At 36.0% G+C, this 17930-nt stretch overlaps 1 protein-coding gene across 2 annotated transcripts in view; it reads left to right on the forward strand.

Moving 5' to 3' along the window:
• The window catches only part of atg7 (ATG7 autophagy related 7 homolog (S. cerevisiae)), a 129785-nt gene that overhangs the window by 24748 nt on the left and 87107 nt on the right, over positions 1–17930 (forward strand). For both annotated transcript variants that reach the window (XM_077202609.1, XM_077202610.1), the window contains exons 10-14: positions 3941–4031; positions 4106–4250; positions 7308–7466; positions 14945–15139; positions 16145–16298. In XM_077202609.1, the coding sequence (XP_077058724.1) occupies positions 3941–4031; positions 4106–4250; positions 7308–7466; positions 14945–15139; positions 16145–16298 (744 nt within the window). The remainder of the gene's footprint in view (positions 1–3940; positions 4032–4105; positions 4251–7307; positions 7467–14944; positions 15140–16144; positions 16299–17930) is intronic.

A 17930-nucleotide genomic window follows, 5' to 3' on the forward strand; every position in this document is an offset into this window, starting at 1 on the left:
TATTATGTATTTAAATGTATACTTTATAATGGATAATTCACGCATAAATGGAATTCTGTCATCATTTGCTCAGCCGTTCCAAACCCATTCCACATTCTTTCTTTGGAAGAAACAACAGAACTAGTAACTAAGCAACCAAATGTCATGTTGCTTTACACAGCCATGGCTGGTTAATTAAGTCTCTAATTTACATGGTTTCTGGTTGGGTGTAAGAGTCATAAAACGAGTGGAATATAGTCGTGAAAAATAAAATTAGGGTTAAATTCACTAAACGGGGGGTTTCAGGGTGTGTATCAGCTGAAAAACCTGTGTATTATTCACTAACCTCCTGCAAACTAGATAAAGCAGAAAGAATCTTTGAAATAGCACTTCAAATAATCACTCATTCCTGTGCAGACATGCCTCATATCTATGTGAATAAGGCCAATTATGGACTGCACAATATTATTTGTTATTTCATGCTATCCACCTTATTTAATTATAATGTAGGATCATGTGCAGCTATTTGTAACCTGAATGTGTCTGGCTTTCGGAGTCATTCATTTCCATTTATTTGCTGTACAAAAGCAGCTCGTTATGCTGATTGATATTGCAAACTGATATTTGTTTTCTTATTATTCTAATCGTAAGTGCAAATGTTCGTACCGTTGACTGCACTTTGTTGTTATTCTTGTTATTTACCTATTGCTGCTAATGTAAAAAAAGAAAAAGATTTTTCTAATTCTAAATAAATAAAACAAAGATTATTTAAGTGAGTTTTACAAGAAAGTACTATTTCAGTCCTTACAAAATTTCATGTTTAATTCAATGTGCTAGTTTGTAATTATTTATGAAATTTACTAGCATTTTCAGTGTCCTTGTTACATGTTACTTGTACTTACCATAGTAATAACAGTAAATTATGCATAATTACATGCAACCGAATCCTAATCCAACCCTAACCCTATAGTAAGTACACGTAGTTAATTAATATTACTCAGTACTTAAATATATAATTACACTGAAACAATTTTCACTCTTTACACTTTATTTTAAGGTGTCATTGTTTCAAAGTAAATCCTACAGCAAGTGTTCAGATGTAGATCAGAGTGAGAATCTCCTCGTTTTCTCTACATGTTCAGTATGTTAGGGTTTTCAGTTTTACATTATGTTAGTCTGCTCAAAGCCTTGGTCCTTCATGCGAGTGACTTCATCGCTGAACCGATGCTGGAGAATCCCTGACGTTCAGCCTCATCACACATCAGACTTGTGAATTCCTGTGGTGTGATGCTGTGAATTGGGGCGAAACGGTCAGCTATGTAGGGACCTGATAAAGGCATTGAAAGCCTTGATGGAAATACTGTAGGGTTATTCTATTTTCACATGGATGGCCTCTTTCTTCGACACTTCTCTGTCCTTGATCGCGGTTCTTCTGACACACATGCATGGATGTCTTCACACTTCAGTGAGGTTTGACTTCCTGAACTGCGACATTCACTTGCACTGAAAAGTCCTGTGATTGAATTCTTGGTAATCCACCATTATTTCACAAACTACATAGGCATATATATGAGAGATAAAGTATCTCGGGTGGGGATGCATGATATATCTCGTGTCCATATAGATATCACCATATCGGTATCGGCCGATATATGTTAATTTTACATGTTATCGTTATTGGCCCGGCCCGATAAGAAAATTTGAAGCCGATAAATAATGGATTATTTCCTTCAGATGCGACTGTTCAACATGATGGTTTTGAATTGCTTAAAATAGGATTGGGATCACTTAAAAAAAAGGAAAATACAGTAAAGTGCAACACAAGTCTGTTATATCAGCTACATTATATTATAATGAGAACATCATTATAATTGTGGCTTGGGACATGAATTTTAATGGTGAGATGTTTGTTTTTGTAATCAGGCTCTCAAACATTATATAAAAATTTGGATTCAGATTTATCGGCCAATATATCGGTTATAAGCTTTCAAACATGAAGATTTAACGGTTATCGGCATCTGCCTAAATTTTCATATTGGTGCATCCCTAGCTTATTAGTATCTGATTTCGCAGACAGTGTGTTTCTGAAAATAAAAATAAAAATCCCTAATCTCGGGGCGTTCATGCGTTAAAAAACAGCTAGTTGTTTTGTACAAATAATTTTTACTAATTGTCTAGAAAGGTACTCAACTAGTTTCCAAGTCATTGTTTTATGTAAATGAAAACAGTCTTTGCACCAATGGTCTGCTGTCGTCATATTGAATAAGCACAGCTGAAGTCATGTGATCGCAGACTAGTTCATACAATGAGCAATTGACTAACTGACTGGTGGACTAGTAAGTACAACTAAATGGAAATGACGTTTCAGGCGCAGGGGTTTTGATACCTTTTCTAAAAGTTGAACTGTTTTTTAACTATTTTTTTCTAATGTCTTGAGATGTAAATAAACAAGTAAAACATGATAACAGTGGCTAAAGACATACTGTATGTCTAAAGCAAAAAACACTTCGATAACACTTTACAATAAGGTTCCATTTGTTTGCATTAGTTAGCTATATTAGGTAACATGAACTAACAAATTAATAATACTTTTCAAAAGCATTTATTAATCTCATTTTAGTCATTTCAACATTTTCTAATGCAATATTAAAGGGTAACTAAACCCCTGGTCAGAGACTGACTCCACCCACTGTCAATATTTGAAAAATGCTGGAAAAGTGGGCAGAGCCCAGCGGAGGGGGGCGTGCACCTGAGACGCATCTCTTTGTATGGAACCTGCCTACGTCACCAACAACCGCTGCGTCACGAACCACCGTAACCACCAATAGGAAAATTCAACTGCAGTAGCCACCGTTCAACCTGAAGAAGGCAGCACTCAGACGTTTTTAAACCATATACTGTAGAATTAAAACACTTTAAACACAAATGTCAAAAAATTTACTGGAATCAATGAACAGCATTTATGAAGCTAAATTCTTACAGATCATTAACTAAAAAAAGTTGTTTTATTGTTTAGTTACCCTTTAACATCAAAAACCATATCTGTGCATATTATTCATGGGACCTGAGCTAACATGAACTAACAATGAATAGCTGTGTTTTTATTAACTAATGTTAATAAACAGTGTAACAAATGTATTTATCTATTAGCTTTGTTTTTATCCACCTATTTTATGCGCATTTTGGGATATCACTTAAAAAACGCTGGATAGAAACGCCAAGATGCACATAAATTCAAAAAATAAGCATAAAAAAAACGTATGCATTCAATTGAGGCGGTATATATTTTTATCCAAAAAGAAGACATGCACATAAATTATGATGGAAACAGATTTATTGAAAAAATTTCTCGATGCGCAACAAAAACCTCATTTGACTTTACCTCAGCGTCAGCTGTGATTGGATAACTGGAGTAAGCAGTGAACCAATGGCGTCGCAGCATCTCAAATGTTGGTTTGGTGTTTCTGAAAGTCAAAGTGTGTGATCAGAATGATTTGGTTTAATTCCCTCCAGAAGCATCTCACACACACGAGTGTGTTCCCGAACACCAGCATCCGAACGCTAGAGAACATGACAGTGTTTATTGTGTTTCGTCTGACGCTCGAGACACACTTTCATTTTTATTACTGATGTTTTGTGCCCAATTTCCCAGGAAGTGACGATTTTGTTCTCTTGAACACATGGGATGGAAACTCTTTATTTGCAAATGTTTTAATTCCAATTTTGTGTATAAGTTCAATTCGCAACTTTAAATGGAAAAATAGCTATTGTTAGTTAATGTGCATAAACCAATGTTAATATATTGTAAAGTGTTAATATTTAATTGTCATTTTACCTTTTTTTCCCAGATTTTATGACAGAATTGTGATAAAAACACCAACGTTTAATTAATAAAACTCTTAGTTGTAACCGTAGTCTGTTTACTTTTGCATTATGTAAGTTTAATAGCTTGTTTCTGCAGTGTGTCCAAAGAGCGTGGGTTGGGAGAAGAATCCTAAAGGAGCGATGGGACCCAGAAGTGTCAATCTCAGCGAATGTATGGACCCTAAAAGGTACTAAACACGACATGGAAGTCTATTAAATGTTTTTCTCAGTGCTATGTTACACATCTGATGATTTCTCCCAGGCTGGCTGAGTCTTCTGTGGATCTGAACCTGAAGCTGATGCGCTGGAGGCTCGTCCCGTCTCTGGATCTGGATAAAGTCGTGTCCACGAAGTGTCTGTTACTGGGAGCTGGAACTCTGGGATGCAATGTGGCTCGAACGCTGATGGTGAGAGACGTTTACTTCAGATTATCAGCAATTTACAGTCGTAACAAAATTATTCAGACACCAGATATAATTTTACTAGTGTGTGCAGGACAATATAGTTCATTTATGTAAGTGAGGAGAGCAAAATAAAGTAAACATGACATATTATACCCAAAAATTCTTCATAAGTAAAATGTATACAAATTTGGGAACAAAAATGATTCCGACACTTTGAGCTGATCATGTTTTGCTGAAGTGTTTTTTCTTTAATAACTAATGCACCTTTTTACACCACAGACTGAACAACATGAAGCATTGCTTGGTAACTGGTTGAGCTAAACTGGTATTATCTAACTGTGTAGTTAAATTTAACAGCTGACAGATATTCAACATAATTCATGTGTGAGGGTCTAACAGAAGGATGGACAAAACCAGTCAAATATCAACTTATCTGATAACTCTGAGTTCTTGTCATGTTTTATTGCCATTTTCTAAACTATAGCGCATAAACTGTGATAATGTGAGAAATGTTGAAGGTGTCTGAATACATTTTGGTTTGACTATCTCATCTGAGAGGTGACAGAAAAGCTTTCTTTGCCTTCAGTATGGGTTCATTGGATAGCTTTATGCCATTTAAGTACTTATTTGCTTTAAGTGCTTCTTAATGGTTTTTGAAATTGTTGTAAGCTTAGGACTGTGATTATAGAAAAATTGAGACAGATGCTGCCATTTCAAAATAATGGTGGTGACACTCGATGGCTGAGATAAACATGTTGGCAGTATGAAAATGAAAATGATTGCAACATTAAGAGAGTTCTCACACTTCGTTCCAAGAGCGGTTCTCAATAATTTAGTCTTATATGTAAATGCTCCAAATAGACCCGGATCCTTTAAAAGTGGTTCACTTATAGTGTCCCTTGTGAATGCAAAGCAATTCATTTTTTAAGAGTCTAAAAGAAGCCTGATTTACAGAGAAAGGAGGTGTGTTTGTGCTGGAAAGAATATTCATGCTATGTAAATATCAGTTTATCGATTTTAATTAATTCTCATTTTGATGAATCAATGATTCTTAAATCCCACCTTTGCTGTTTTCAGTTGATGAATGAACAAAACTTCTCTAAACATTATTCATAGTGCAACTCCCTCTACCTTTTTGATGTGAAACAAAGTCTCACTTTTCAAAGTATGCCAATTTTATCATGACAATAAATTATCAGGCAATAAATTTGTTTTTTGTGGGACTTTAATGTATGCTGACAGTTGGCTGATCATCTCTTTCTCTTTACTACTAGTTACAGCACCAATTAAACATTAGCGAACATGATGAAAGATACAGAACAATTAACTGAAATCAATCATGTCTCATGTAATCCATTAATCAGTGTTTCAACCGCGGAAAAATAGCTTGAGAGCAATAATGTCACGTAACGTCACATTTACCTCAGAAAAGTCATTCAGTGACCAGAAAAATAACTCTTAACATGTTCTTTAATATTTAATTGAATAAATCTACAATTAAAACAAGTGTTTAAATGAACTAGCCATTATTTATATGATTATATTTTAAAAAATGAATTGCACTATAAACTCTGTCATTAAAAAGTATAATATTATAATAAAAAGGTGCAATATAAATGTAGACAAGTCAGTTGCAACATTTAACCTGTAATGTTATAGCAATGTAGCAACTGACGGGGTTCCCTGTATAGTTTAGTTGAGAGAGAGAAAAATTGACATACTGTACCTGTTATATATCTAAATGAATCAATATCGAATCAAGATCGGAATTCAATTGAATCACAAGCTTGTGAATCGTTATTGAATCGTATTGTGAAATTTGTGTCAATGTCCAGCGCTAATGGCGAAGTCTTTGAGTGAGTCATTGAATCATTCATTCAAGAGATTTATTCAAAAACACTGATTCATCCAGTAATGGAACAAGTGAAGTCTTTATGAGTGACACATGGAATCATTAATTCAAGAGATTTGTTCAAAAATGCTGATTCATCCAGTAATGGATGATGGGAAGTCTTTATGAGTGAGTCATGAATCATTAATTCAAGAGATTTGTTCAAAAACACTGATTCATCCTGTAATGAAACAAGTGAAGTCTTTTTGAGTGATTCATGGAATCATTAATTCAAGAGATTTGTTCAAAATCGCTGATTTATCCAGTAATGGAACAAGTGAAGTCTTTATGAGTGAGTCATGGAATCATTAATTCACTAGATTTGTTCAAAAATGCTGATTCATCCAGTAATGGAACAAGGGAAGTCTTTATGAGTGAGTCATTGAATCATTCATTCAAGAGATTTATTCAAAAACACTGATTCATCCAGTATTGAAACAAGGGAAGTCTTTATGAGTGAGTCATGGAATCATTGATTCAAGAGATTTGTTCAAAAACACTGATTCATCCAGTAATGGAACAAGGGAATTCTTTATGAGTGAGTCATGGAATCATTAATTCAAAAGATTTGTTCAAAAACGCTGATTCATCCAGTAATGGAACAAGTGAAGTCTTTATGAGTGAGACATGGAATCATTTATTCAAGAGATTTGTTCAAAAATGCTGGTTCATCCAGTAATGGATGATGGGAAGTCTTTATGAGTGAGTCATGGAATCATTAATTCAAGAGATTTGTTCAAAAACACTGATTCATCCAGTAATGAAACAAGTGAAGTCTTTTTGAGTGATTCATGGAATCATTAATTCAAGAGATGTGTTCAAAAATGCTGATTCATCTAGTAATGGAACAAGGGAAGTCTTTATGAGTGAGTCATGGAATCATTAATTCAAGAGATGTGTTCAAAAATGCTGATTCATCTAGTAATGGAACAAGGGAAGTCTTTATGAGTGAGTCATGGAATCATTAATTCAAGAGATTTGTTCAAAATTGCTGATTCATCCAGTAATGGAACATAACATCAGCAGGAGCTGTATCATCTGCTTCCACTGGATTACAGGTGCTTAGTGAATAAAATGCAGGTTTTTTGTGTTGATACTGCAAACAGTAGTATTACAAATGTTTAGTGTTAAAGTTCTGGCTAAATGTTTTCTGCTGTGTTTGTTTTGAGGGCTGGGGTGTGAGGCACATCACTTTTGTGGACAACGCAAAGATCTCCTACTCGAACCCGGTGCGACAGCCGCTGTATGAGTTTGAAGACTGTCTGAGTGGAGGGAAGGCGAAAGCTCTCGCCGCAGTGGACAGACTACAGAAGATCTTTCCTGGTGTGGTGAGGAAATCTTTCAACAATATATAAATTACATAAAAAGAGTGGAAAATGTAAATTCTAGGTCTGCAGTTGCATATTTGTAAATTTTTTCACTGCATATTAGACCAGGGGTCTCAAAAACGTTGATTCATCCAGTAATGAAACAAGCGAAGTCTTTATGAGTGAGTCATTGAATCATTCATTCACACAGATTAAAAAAAATAATTGAAAAAATTAAATATTTTTAAAATAGACTGCAGCAATTATCAGAACCTCTAGTACATTACATTATTTTGTCTATTTGTCAAATCAGAATTGTGGGAGAATTTTTTTTTGTTTAACCCCTCAAAAAACAGTTTGAACATGAAACCTGTACCATTGAACAGTTACAAATATAAATGTTATACAATCATCAATTTAAACAATGCACAGTTATTGGCACAGGGAAGTGTCCCATCATTCCCTCTGTGTTTTTATTGGACTAATGACGCCTAGATAAACTATTCACACCCGTCAGGCTTAATGAGCCAGTGCTGCGGGTCGTTAGTTTGAGACCCCTGAATTAATTCGGGAGGGACTCAATTTCAACATGCAATTATCTAGAGCAATGAACTCTGAATTATGCATTTTAATATTGGTGAACCGTGTTTTGCTGGTCTGCAGATTAATGAAATGAGAAGCCAAACAATGTATCTGACCAGTATAAATGACTGATGTTTGTTATCTTTGAGGAGTCTCATAGCATTTAATCGCACAGTGTACAATTATAACCCATGCTCGTATGAAATGTGGCCTCTATTTATCTACTCACTCTTCTCACGCATCACTGAGCACATCAGTGTCAGGTGTGGACGCAACACACACAAAGGAGGAATATCAAACACAAATAGTCTTAATTTAAATAAACAAAACTTACTGGAAATCGCTTGAGAATAATCTGTAGAAATGCAGAAGATCGCAAACCACACATACATCAACAAGAACCGGCAAGATACTGGACTAAACAGGATATTTTGATAATTAATTGTGAGATTTCATCTTGTAAATATCATGTCCTCATAGAGCTCGTAATTACAACTTGTAAACTGGGAATTTTCTGAGAGCTCCTACTTGCCATAGAAACACATAATACCCAGTCCGAGGACGTGAACAGCTCTGTGTAGAACATCACATGTTGTCATCACGAAATTATGGTAATTTCCACATGGCGTGAACACAGCATATGCACACAGGACCAAATTACTGAGTTAATGTGGGACAGGTGGACACAATAGGTTGCTATGGTAACAGATGAGAACCTACTAGATCAATCAAGGCAAACAGGAACTGAACACATGAAACTAAACCAAAGCAGAACATAAACCTGTCAATCAGACGATGAGGACCGACTCTTGTTGACAACTGTAATAGAGCACAACAGTCAGGTTACGGAATGCTCCTTTCATTTTCTCCATAGGGAACTAGATTTTTAATCATACCTTACAAACCCTTAAAGTCAGCCTTACTTTGAGCTACGAGGTTGTTAATCGATGGTATTTGCTTCTGTTGAACCCGTCAGCCTACATTATTTCAACTTTTTCGTGTTTAACAGTGAAATTTGTGGTTAAAAAATTACATTACCCATAATTCTGTGCAAAAATTTGACCAATCAGAGAGTCGAAACATGCAAAACGCGCCCCAAGATCTCTTTAGCTCCGCCCACTCCCTGCGAATGACGGAATCGAGTTTGTCTCTCTACACTCTCAAAATACTTAAATATGTGTAAATGTATGCATATTTTACAATTACCTTAAAATATATTGTTTGTATACATAATCAACATTTTTAAATGAGTAGTTGTATATTTCTTGTTCCTTGTTCGCAATGCTTCATGGGATTGTAGTTCTTTCCCACACTAAAGCCATTAAGTTCACTGTCTTGTACCTTTGTGTTTTTGTCTGATTTTTAAATACTTTTTTTTTTTGGCCTTAAATCAGATGTTATGATTCATCTTGTAGCTGGTTGGCTTGGTGCGAAAACTTTTTTGAAATCCCTATGGGAGAAATGAATGGAAAAATACTTTGCACTGATGCACTCAATTGTTATTAAAATATATCTACAATACGAGGAAGAAAATATTGAACAAGAAAGGGAAGGAGAAGATGGACAGACTGAGAACTTTATCATATTACATAAAAAAATATGTGGAAACATAAAAGTTTTCCTATGGGGACATTTGCAGTTTTACAAAAGGTAATAGAACAAAATATATGTTATTGAAATGCTTAACATATCACAAAATGTTTTAAAATCACAATAATAAACCCCTATAATTTAGTAGTTAATTGGGGGATAACTAGTCAACTAGTTAACCATCCCGAATCCCTTATTACTATCCATCTCATCCATTTCTTCATACTTATTGAGGCTTTTTCTCAGATATGTCCCCATTGCTAAGCAACAAAATCAGTTTGGGTACATGTTGTCCTTGTGTTTTATGTTAAACGGTCGCATCAGACTCATGTGACTCAGACTTTAGCCGGGCTTCATATTCATGACTCTGTGTGGGAACGCTGTTGGCAGGTGTTTACATCCACAAGGCCTGTGAATCCTCTCTGCTATCACATCCACTTCACTTCCCATGATTCATCATTCCGGGCAGCTGCAACTAATTTCATTCCAAAAGCCAAGTTTGGCCATTCGCAACCAAGAAGAAAGTAGGCTAGATTAAAAGCATGTCCTGATCATAGACTGTAAAAACAAATATGGACGTGTGCGTGACATCACCCGTTGTGTTTCTGAAGAGACACATTTTTGAAGCCCAAAGTGGGGGGAGCCTGCCGTCGCCATTTTTTAAGCGCATCACTCCTGGATAAACGAAAATGTGGAGCGAGGAGGATTAGCTGAGGTGACGTGTCGCTAACAGACAGCAGACAGATGCCTAGTAGTGACATCAGCGGAAATCCACCTGTCACTCAAGTGGCCACGCCCTTAATTATGCAGAACTTTAAGGCTTAATATAATTTAAACGCATGAGTTATAAAATAATTCACCCCCCCTCACAGTTGTCATGAAGGGCAAAATTAGCTATATAGACCAAATCCACTTTTTGCACCAGACTGTAAACATGTTTTTTTTCTGCTGTAAAGTTGGGCATTGTAACATGCGGGTCTATGGGATTGAGTCTCTACTGCAGTCGGTCTGTAGTTGCCAGTCAATGAACTGCAGTTTCAGTCACTTCAGTGTTGATTCAAGAGAGAGACCGGAGGATTGCCGCTTGGTTCTGATTATTATTTTGACGATTACATTTTTAGTTGGTTTTTTTATGATCACTAAAATTCCCGGCAAAGGCAAACGCAGAATAAAGGGTGGGGCCTGGTTGAGTTGGTTAGTAGTGTGTTAAACTGGCGGTTATGGTAAGGGGCGGGACATTTCCCAAACACACTCAAAGCGCTCGACCAATCACAACACACTGCTCCAGCCAACCAATCAGAGCACAGTGTGCTTTTCAGAAGGAGGGGCTTCATAGAGACAGGAAGTAAACAGAGCGTTACTGAGAGACTGGGAAGAGAGGAGCCGCAACAATGGAGAATATGGGGAAAATAATCAACATTCAAGCAGGAAAACCTGCTCTAGTAGAGCCTGAAACAACGTCACAACTGTAAAAGGGCACAATACGGCCTCTTTGCAATGCATAGGACAGCATTTTGAAATGTATTAACGTGATATATAGGCTGAACGGGAAAAGACACTATTTTGTAAATGCATAAACAAGTGTGTGGATGTGAAAGTGAAACGCTGCAGATGATATCAGCAAAAAGTCGTGTGAGAGGATGAATCTGCATTAATGAGTCTTTTGGAAAACAACTCAGACATCATCACTTTTAATCATGTCTGAAACTAAATGAATGTGAAATCACTTGAGTGTTGTTTTTATTAATTATCATTCCACTCAATTAAAGCTACACCTCCTGCAAACATGAACATTGTTAATCAAGGATTTGTTGACTGATAGTCCAAACATGAAGATGATATTAAAAGAATAGCAGTTCACATTTAATCCTTAAGTGTGATAAAGGTTAAAGTCCCCCTATAGTCAATAATTGTATCCCTTAAAACTCATCTTTGATCACCAAAATCCTTGAAAAAAATTTCTTCGTGCCTTAAAATATCTTGAATGTAACTCGACATCCTTGCCTCATTTAGTATGCGTGGTTCTATGAATATGCAAATGAGCCCCGCCTCCACTCACTCACACAGAGATCCACTCGTTGACGATCACACGTTGATCTGATTGGTTACAAGGTAGTTTGTGACGTCAGAAACACCAGCGATTTCAAACTGTGTTTTTGAGACTGTCTTTGGTTCACTGCAGTTTTAAGGAGAAAATACTCAGCAATGCTGTCGACTTATGAATTTACACATGCTTTGTCTTAAAGCCTATTAAAAACACCACATAGACATATAAACAACATTAAAAACTTGATTTTCACCACAGGGCGACGGTGTTAAAAACATCAAATTAGGATTACGACTTTCATACATAATAGTAAATAGAGGTACTGTAGCTGTGATTGACAAGATTAAATAAATGTCACACCAAATTTCTATTAGTATGAGAGTTGAACAGTTTTAGAGCAGAAGAAAAATCTGTGGTTGTGGTTTTTCATAGAAATTAATGTTTTTTCCTGAATTAATACTAGCCTAATCCTGCACAATGGCTGAATAGTGGCTAAATTATTAAACGGCTAATGGCTATATAATGAAATGCATAGTTTTTACCTCACTGATTTCACTGATTATTTGTTGTAAACTTCGATGTCTTCACCTTCATTTCTACATCAGGTTTGAAGGGTCACTGTATCGTCACTAGCTTTAGTTTCTGTCAAACTGATGAAATGGATGCAGAAATCACCCTCACACACACACTTGTGTTGGTCAAGTTGTTATCTGATCGCACCTCAGAAGGGCCTCGTTACAAAAGTCTCTTTCCTGCCAGTTTCTTCATTTTCTCCAAATGTTATTTTTCCCGAGTGCAAAGAACGGAGGTGCTAAAACAAGAGCGAGAGTGATATCCTTATGTAAGACACGCACCATCTGATCAGTTGAGCTGTGTGCTTGTGTGTGTGTGTGCTTGTGTGTGTTTGTGTGTGAACGGGCAGACCTTATTAAGGCATGTTTCAGTGCATCTGGCTAAATAATCTTTGCTTTTCTGTCTTTGTTTGTGAGTGTGTGTGAGAGAGTGTGAAAGTGTGTGTGTAAGGGTGAGAGTGTGTGTGTGTGTGTGTGACAGGCCCTTATTCACGGGCCCTGACATATTCAGTACACCTGGCTAAATAATCTTTGCTTTTCTATGTGTGTGTGTGTATTGGTGTTTGTGTGTGTGCAAGGGTGTGAGTGAGAGAGTGTGAGTGAGTTTCAGTAATTTCAGGTTTAATGATCTCTGCTCTTCTCTCGTGTCACTTCTCTCTCGTGTGTGTGTGTGTGTGCGTGTGTGTGTGTGTGTGTGTGTAAGAGTGCGTTTGTGTGTGTCTGCAGCTGCCCGTCCGTCCTCCGTGATAAAATCACCTGTGTGTGTGTTTACTCAGTTCTCATCATTAATTCATCTTCTCATCCTGTATCGATCTGCTAATTATGCCACACATTCACCTTCACAGAACCCCTGTGTGTGTCGGGCCCATTAAACCAACCGGATACACACCCAGTAATTACGTCCCCCCCCCCCCCCCCCCTTCTCTCTCTCTCTCTCTCTCTCTCTCTCTCTCTCTCTCTCTCTCTCTCTCTCTGACATCCTGAAATGATGCTGGATTTCCAGTACTTTCTTAGATTTCATGCATGTCTGATTTACTGTAGCAAAACACCTCTTGATTTTTCTTTTTTATTCCTCCTTTAATATTAAAGTCTTACTCTCACTATACCAGTTTGAATTCAGATTCTGATTATGTATGAAAAAAATAAAGCTCACAAACTCTTATTAAATCCCTTAAACTATAACAAACCTTATATATATAGAATTCTAACTTTATATGTACACATTGCCGTTCAAAAGTTTGGGGGAAAGTCTCTTCTGCTCACCAAGGCTGCATTTATTTGATTAAAAATACAAAAAAACAGTGCTATTGTGAAATATTATTAGAATTTAGATTCTATTTCAGATAAATACTGTTCTTTTGAACTTTCTATTCAACAAAGCATCCTGAAATAAAATGCACACAACTGTTTTCAACATTGATAATAATCATAAATGTTTCTTGAGCATCAAATCAACATATTATAGTGATTTCTGAAGGATCATGTGACACTGAAGACTGGAGTAATGATGCTGAAAATTCAGCTTTGATCACAGGAATAAATTACACTTTACTATATATTCACATAGAAAATGGCAGTGTATATATATATATATATATATATATATATATATATATATATATATATATATATATATATATAAATTAAGCTTTCTTTGGCAAATTAAATTAATCTGTTTGATGATAATCTACACAAGAAATTCACTTTTTCATACTTACTACGGTACAGAAACGGCACTTGATTGAAGTGTGAACAATCAGAAACTGACTTTTGTGTGCCGATAAACGATAAACACAATATGTATAGATTTGCATGATATCAGTGCAGCCTTTGATACAATGCAGGATTGTATTCTCATTCATTGCCTCTCAAAGCTGGTTAGTACAACACAAATAACTAAAATCCAAGTTTATCTATAATTTTTTTGTTGGTTTGTTTTGAGGAAAATGTGCGTTTTTGTGGAGTCCCACAGGGCTCAGTTTTAGGACCTCTGCTGTTTACATTGCCTATGGTTCAGGTAATGTAATCAGGAAGCATGGGATATACTTTCAGAGCTATGCAGATGATTGTTTATTTTCTAACCTTCTGAACTGCAGAAATCTGTAAACAGCCTGACCATTTGCTCTGTAGATACTTCAGAATGGATGCACCAAAAATTTCTCTTGCTATCATTTTTATTGATAGTGAGTGGAAAAAATCTCTTGCAAATAATTTTTACTTAGTGCATTGCACCTAAAATTTTTGCTTTTTATTGACTAAGCATTTTGCATGTCATGTGTCATGAATGAGTAGTCAACACGTGAAGTGGGTCAAAAAAGTTGATTAAAGTTGTCCTAAGACAAGAACCGGTATTGTTCAAAATTCATGTATAACTTTGATGAAAGTTTTGGTAACACTTTACAAAAAGGTTCATTAGTTAATATAAGTTAATATATTAACTAACATGAACTAACAATGAGCAATACATTTGTTACTGTATTTATTCACCTTTGTTAATAAAAATCCAGCTGTTTATAGTTTGTTCATGTTAGTTCATAGTGCATTAACTAATGTTAACAAGATTTTAATAAAGTATTTGTAAATGTTGAAATTTACATTAACAAAGATGAATAAATGCTGTATAAGTGCAGTTCATCATTAGTTCTTAACCAATTAACCTTATTTGATCCACTTCAGATGTTTACTACTATATAATTCATCCCGTTCAGAACGCAGAGGGCCACAACATGAGCATCCCGATGCCAGGCCATCCCGTGAACTTCTCCGAGCTGACGACGGCTCAAGCTCGGCATGATGTGGAGCAGCTGGAGAAGCTTATCTCTGAGCACGACGTGGTCTTTCTGTTGATGGACACTCGCGAGAGCCGATGGCTTCCCACAGTCATCGCTGCGAGCCAGAGAAAGGTAGCTTCCCCTCTCCAGTCTTTTATCTTTTATTTATTTATTTATTTATTTATTTATTTATTTTCTCCTCCCATTCCTGCCTGCCTTTTTAAATATAGTATGTTATTGCCACAGTTGTTGATAAGTGTTACACAGGGTTTGCCTTTATATCTGATTTAAGAACACTTAACCTTAAATAGGATGCTTCTACATTTGCAACACTTCACAGTACAATATTCACACAGCACATACGTTAAATATAAAGGAATTATGGCTTTGAGTTTAGGTTTGCATGCATAAATCTGAATGCATACTGGTTAATGCATTCATATGATTCAGTGCAAAATATAACCATTCTGGCTATACAGATGTAATTTTCCTAAATGAAAAACAAAAAACCTGTCATGCAATAGAGATTCCTCTTAATTTAAAATATATTGACCATCTAATGGGTATGTTTATGATGTTCTAAAGATTCTTTTAGCAAATAAATGTTGTTCTTTTGAACGTTCTATTCATCAAAGAATTCTGAAAAATAAAATGTATGATGGTTTCCACAAAAAATATGAAACTGTTTTCAACATTGATAAAAATCATAAATGTTTCTTGAGCATCAAATCATCATATTATACTGATTTTTGAAGGATCATGTGACACTGAAGACTGGAGTAATGATGCTGAAAATTCAGCTTTGATCACAGGAATAAATTACACTTTACTATATATTCACATTTTGATCAAATAATGCAGTCTTGGTGAGCGTAAGAGACTTCTTTCAAAACGTTATAAAACTTTACAAACCTCACACTTTTGAATAGTAGTGTAGGAAAAATTATATTAATCCTTTTCTGTTATTATGAAAAATAATAGTACAGATGCTAGGTCCAAAAGTCTGAGAGCAAATCCAGAGTAAAGACAAATTTAAACAGAGTTTTGGATTTTTTTTGCTTATTTGCTTAAAACCTTTGGTTTACTTTAATGATGTTCAATCTGTGAAGCTTTTTTAATGTGTGTGTGTCTCTGCAGTTGATAGTTAACGCTGCTCTGGGATTTGACACGTTTGTGGTGATGAGACACGGCCTAAAGAAACCCAAAGAGCCTCTGTCTGAGGAGTCGAGCCCCATGTCTGCTTCTTCTAGCTCCTCGTGTTCCTCAACGCCAGCATCCACTGTCACTCCAGGTGCGTTACGTCATCTGAAAGCTGAATAAACAAGCTTTCCATTGATGTATGGTTTGTTATGATAGGACAATATTTGGCCGAGATACAACTATTTGAAAATCACCTTTAAAGTTGTCCATTTATGTTCACGATTGTGCTCTATTCACTCACAGAGATAAATGTTTTATATATTTACGGTTGGAAATTTACAAAATATCTTGATGGAACATGATCTTTACTTAATATCCTAATGATTTTTGGCATAAAAGAAAAATCTATAATTTTGACCCATATAATGTATTGTTGTCTATCGCCACAAATATACCCTCATTTAATATACGCGGTTCTATGAATATGCAAATGTGCCCCGCCTCCACTCACTCACTCAGCTCAAAGATCCACTCGTTGACGATCACACGTTGATCTGATTGGTTACAAGGTAGTTTGTGACATCAGAAACACCAGCGATTTCAACCCGTGTTTTTGAGACTGTCTTTGGTTCACTGCAGTTTTAAAGGGATAGTTCACCCAAAAATGTAAATTCTGTCAGTATTTACTCTCCCTCATGTTGTTCAACCCCGTAAGACCTTCGTTCATCTTTGGAACACGAATTAAGATATTTTTGATTAAATCTGAGAGCTGGATCACTCCTCCATAGGCTTCTAAGGGATTGAATCTTGTTCCCAAAAAGTTATTAAAGACATCGTGACTACAGTGACTCAGTCTTAAGTTTATCAAGCGGCGAGAATACTTTTTGTGCGGAAAAACAAACAAAAATAACGACTTTATTTCAACTATTCATTTCCTTCTCTGTGGGCCTCTAGTCAGTTAACTTAGTATGAATGCATAGAGCTACGTCGCACGTAGGCTCACTATTGGCCGACGCTGGTCATGTGTGTGATGCGTGTGACGTACAACACAGAAGCTTACGCTGTTAAACTAGTGAACTCACTCGAGGCCCACAGAGAAGGAAATGAATAGTTGAAATAAAGTCGTTATTTTTGGGTTTTTTTGCGCACAAAAAGTATTCTCGTCGTTTGATAAACTTAAGATTGAGCCACTGTAGTCACTTGGACTATTTTAACGATGTCTTTAATAACTTTTCGAGGCCGGCAAGTTTGAACATTCAATCCCTTCGAAGCCTATGGAGGAGTGATCCAGCTCTCAGATTTAATCAAAAATATCTTAATTCGTGTTCCGAAGATGAACGAAGGTCTTACGGGTTTGAACAACATGAGGGAGAGTAATTACTGACAGAATTTACATTTTTGGGTGAACTATCCCTTTAAGGAGAAAATACTCAGCAATGCTGTCGACTTATGAATTTACACATGGTTTGTCTAATAGCATATTAAAAACACCACATAGACATATAAACAACATTAAAAGCTGAATTTTCACCACAGGGGTGAATGTAAATTTTTTAACTAATATTTATACAGCTTTATTTCAATCAACAGAAATGATTTTTGTTAGTCTTAGGCCGTGTGTCCACCAAAGGGTTTTTTCACACGACTGGCGTATTTTTCCAATTGTTTTCAATGGGAGCGCCGCGTTTTTTTAAACGTAATGAGTGTAATGAGGCGCTGAGCATTTTTTTCACGCTGAAGCGCTGAGCGCCCGGCATTTTTTACTGGTCGCCGAGAGTTGAAG

Source organism: Siphateles boraxobius, unplaced genomic scaffold (genome assembly GCF_051911475.1).
Source record: "Siphateles boraxobius isolate OS27281-9 unplaced genomic scaffold, OSU_SipBor_1 5, whole genome shotgun sequence".
NCBI classification, from domain to species: Eukaryota; Metazoa; Chordata; class Actinopteri; order Cypriniformes; family Leuciscidae; genus Siphateles; species Siphateles boraxobius.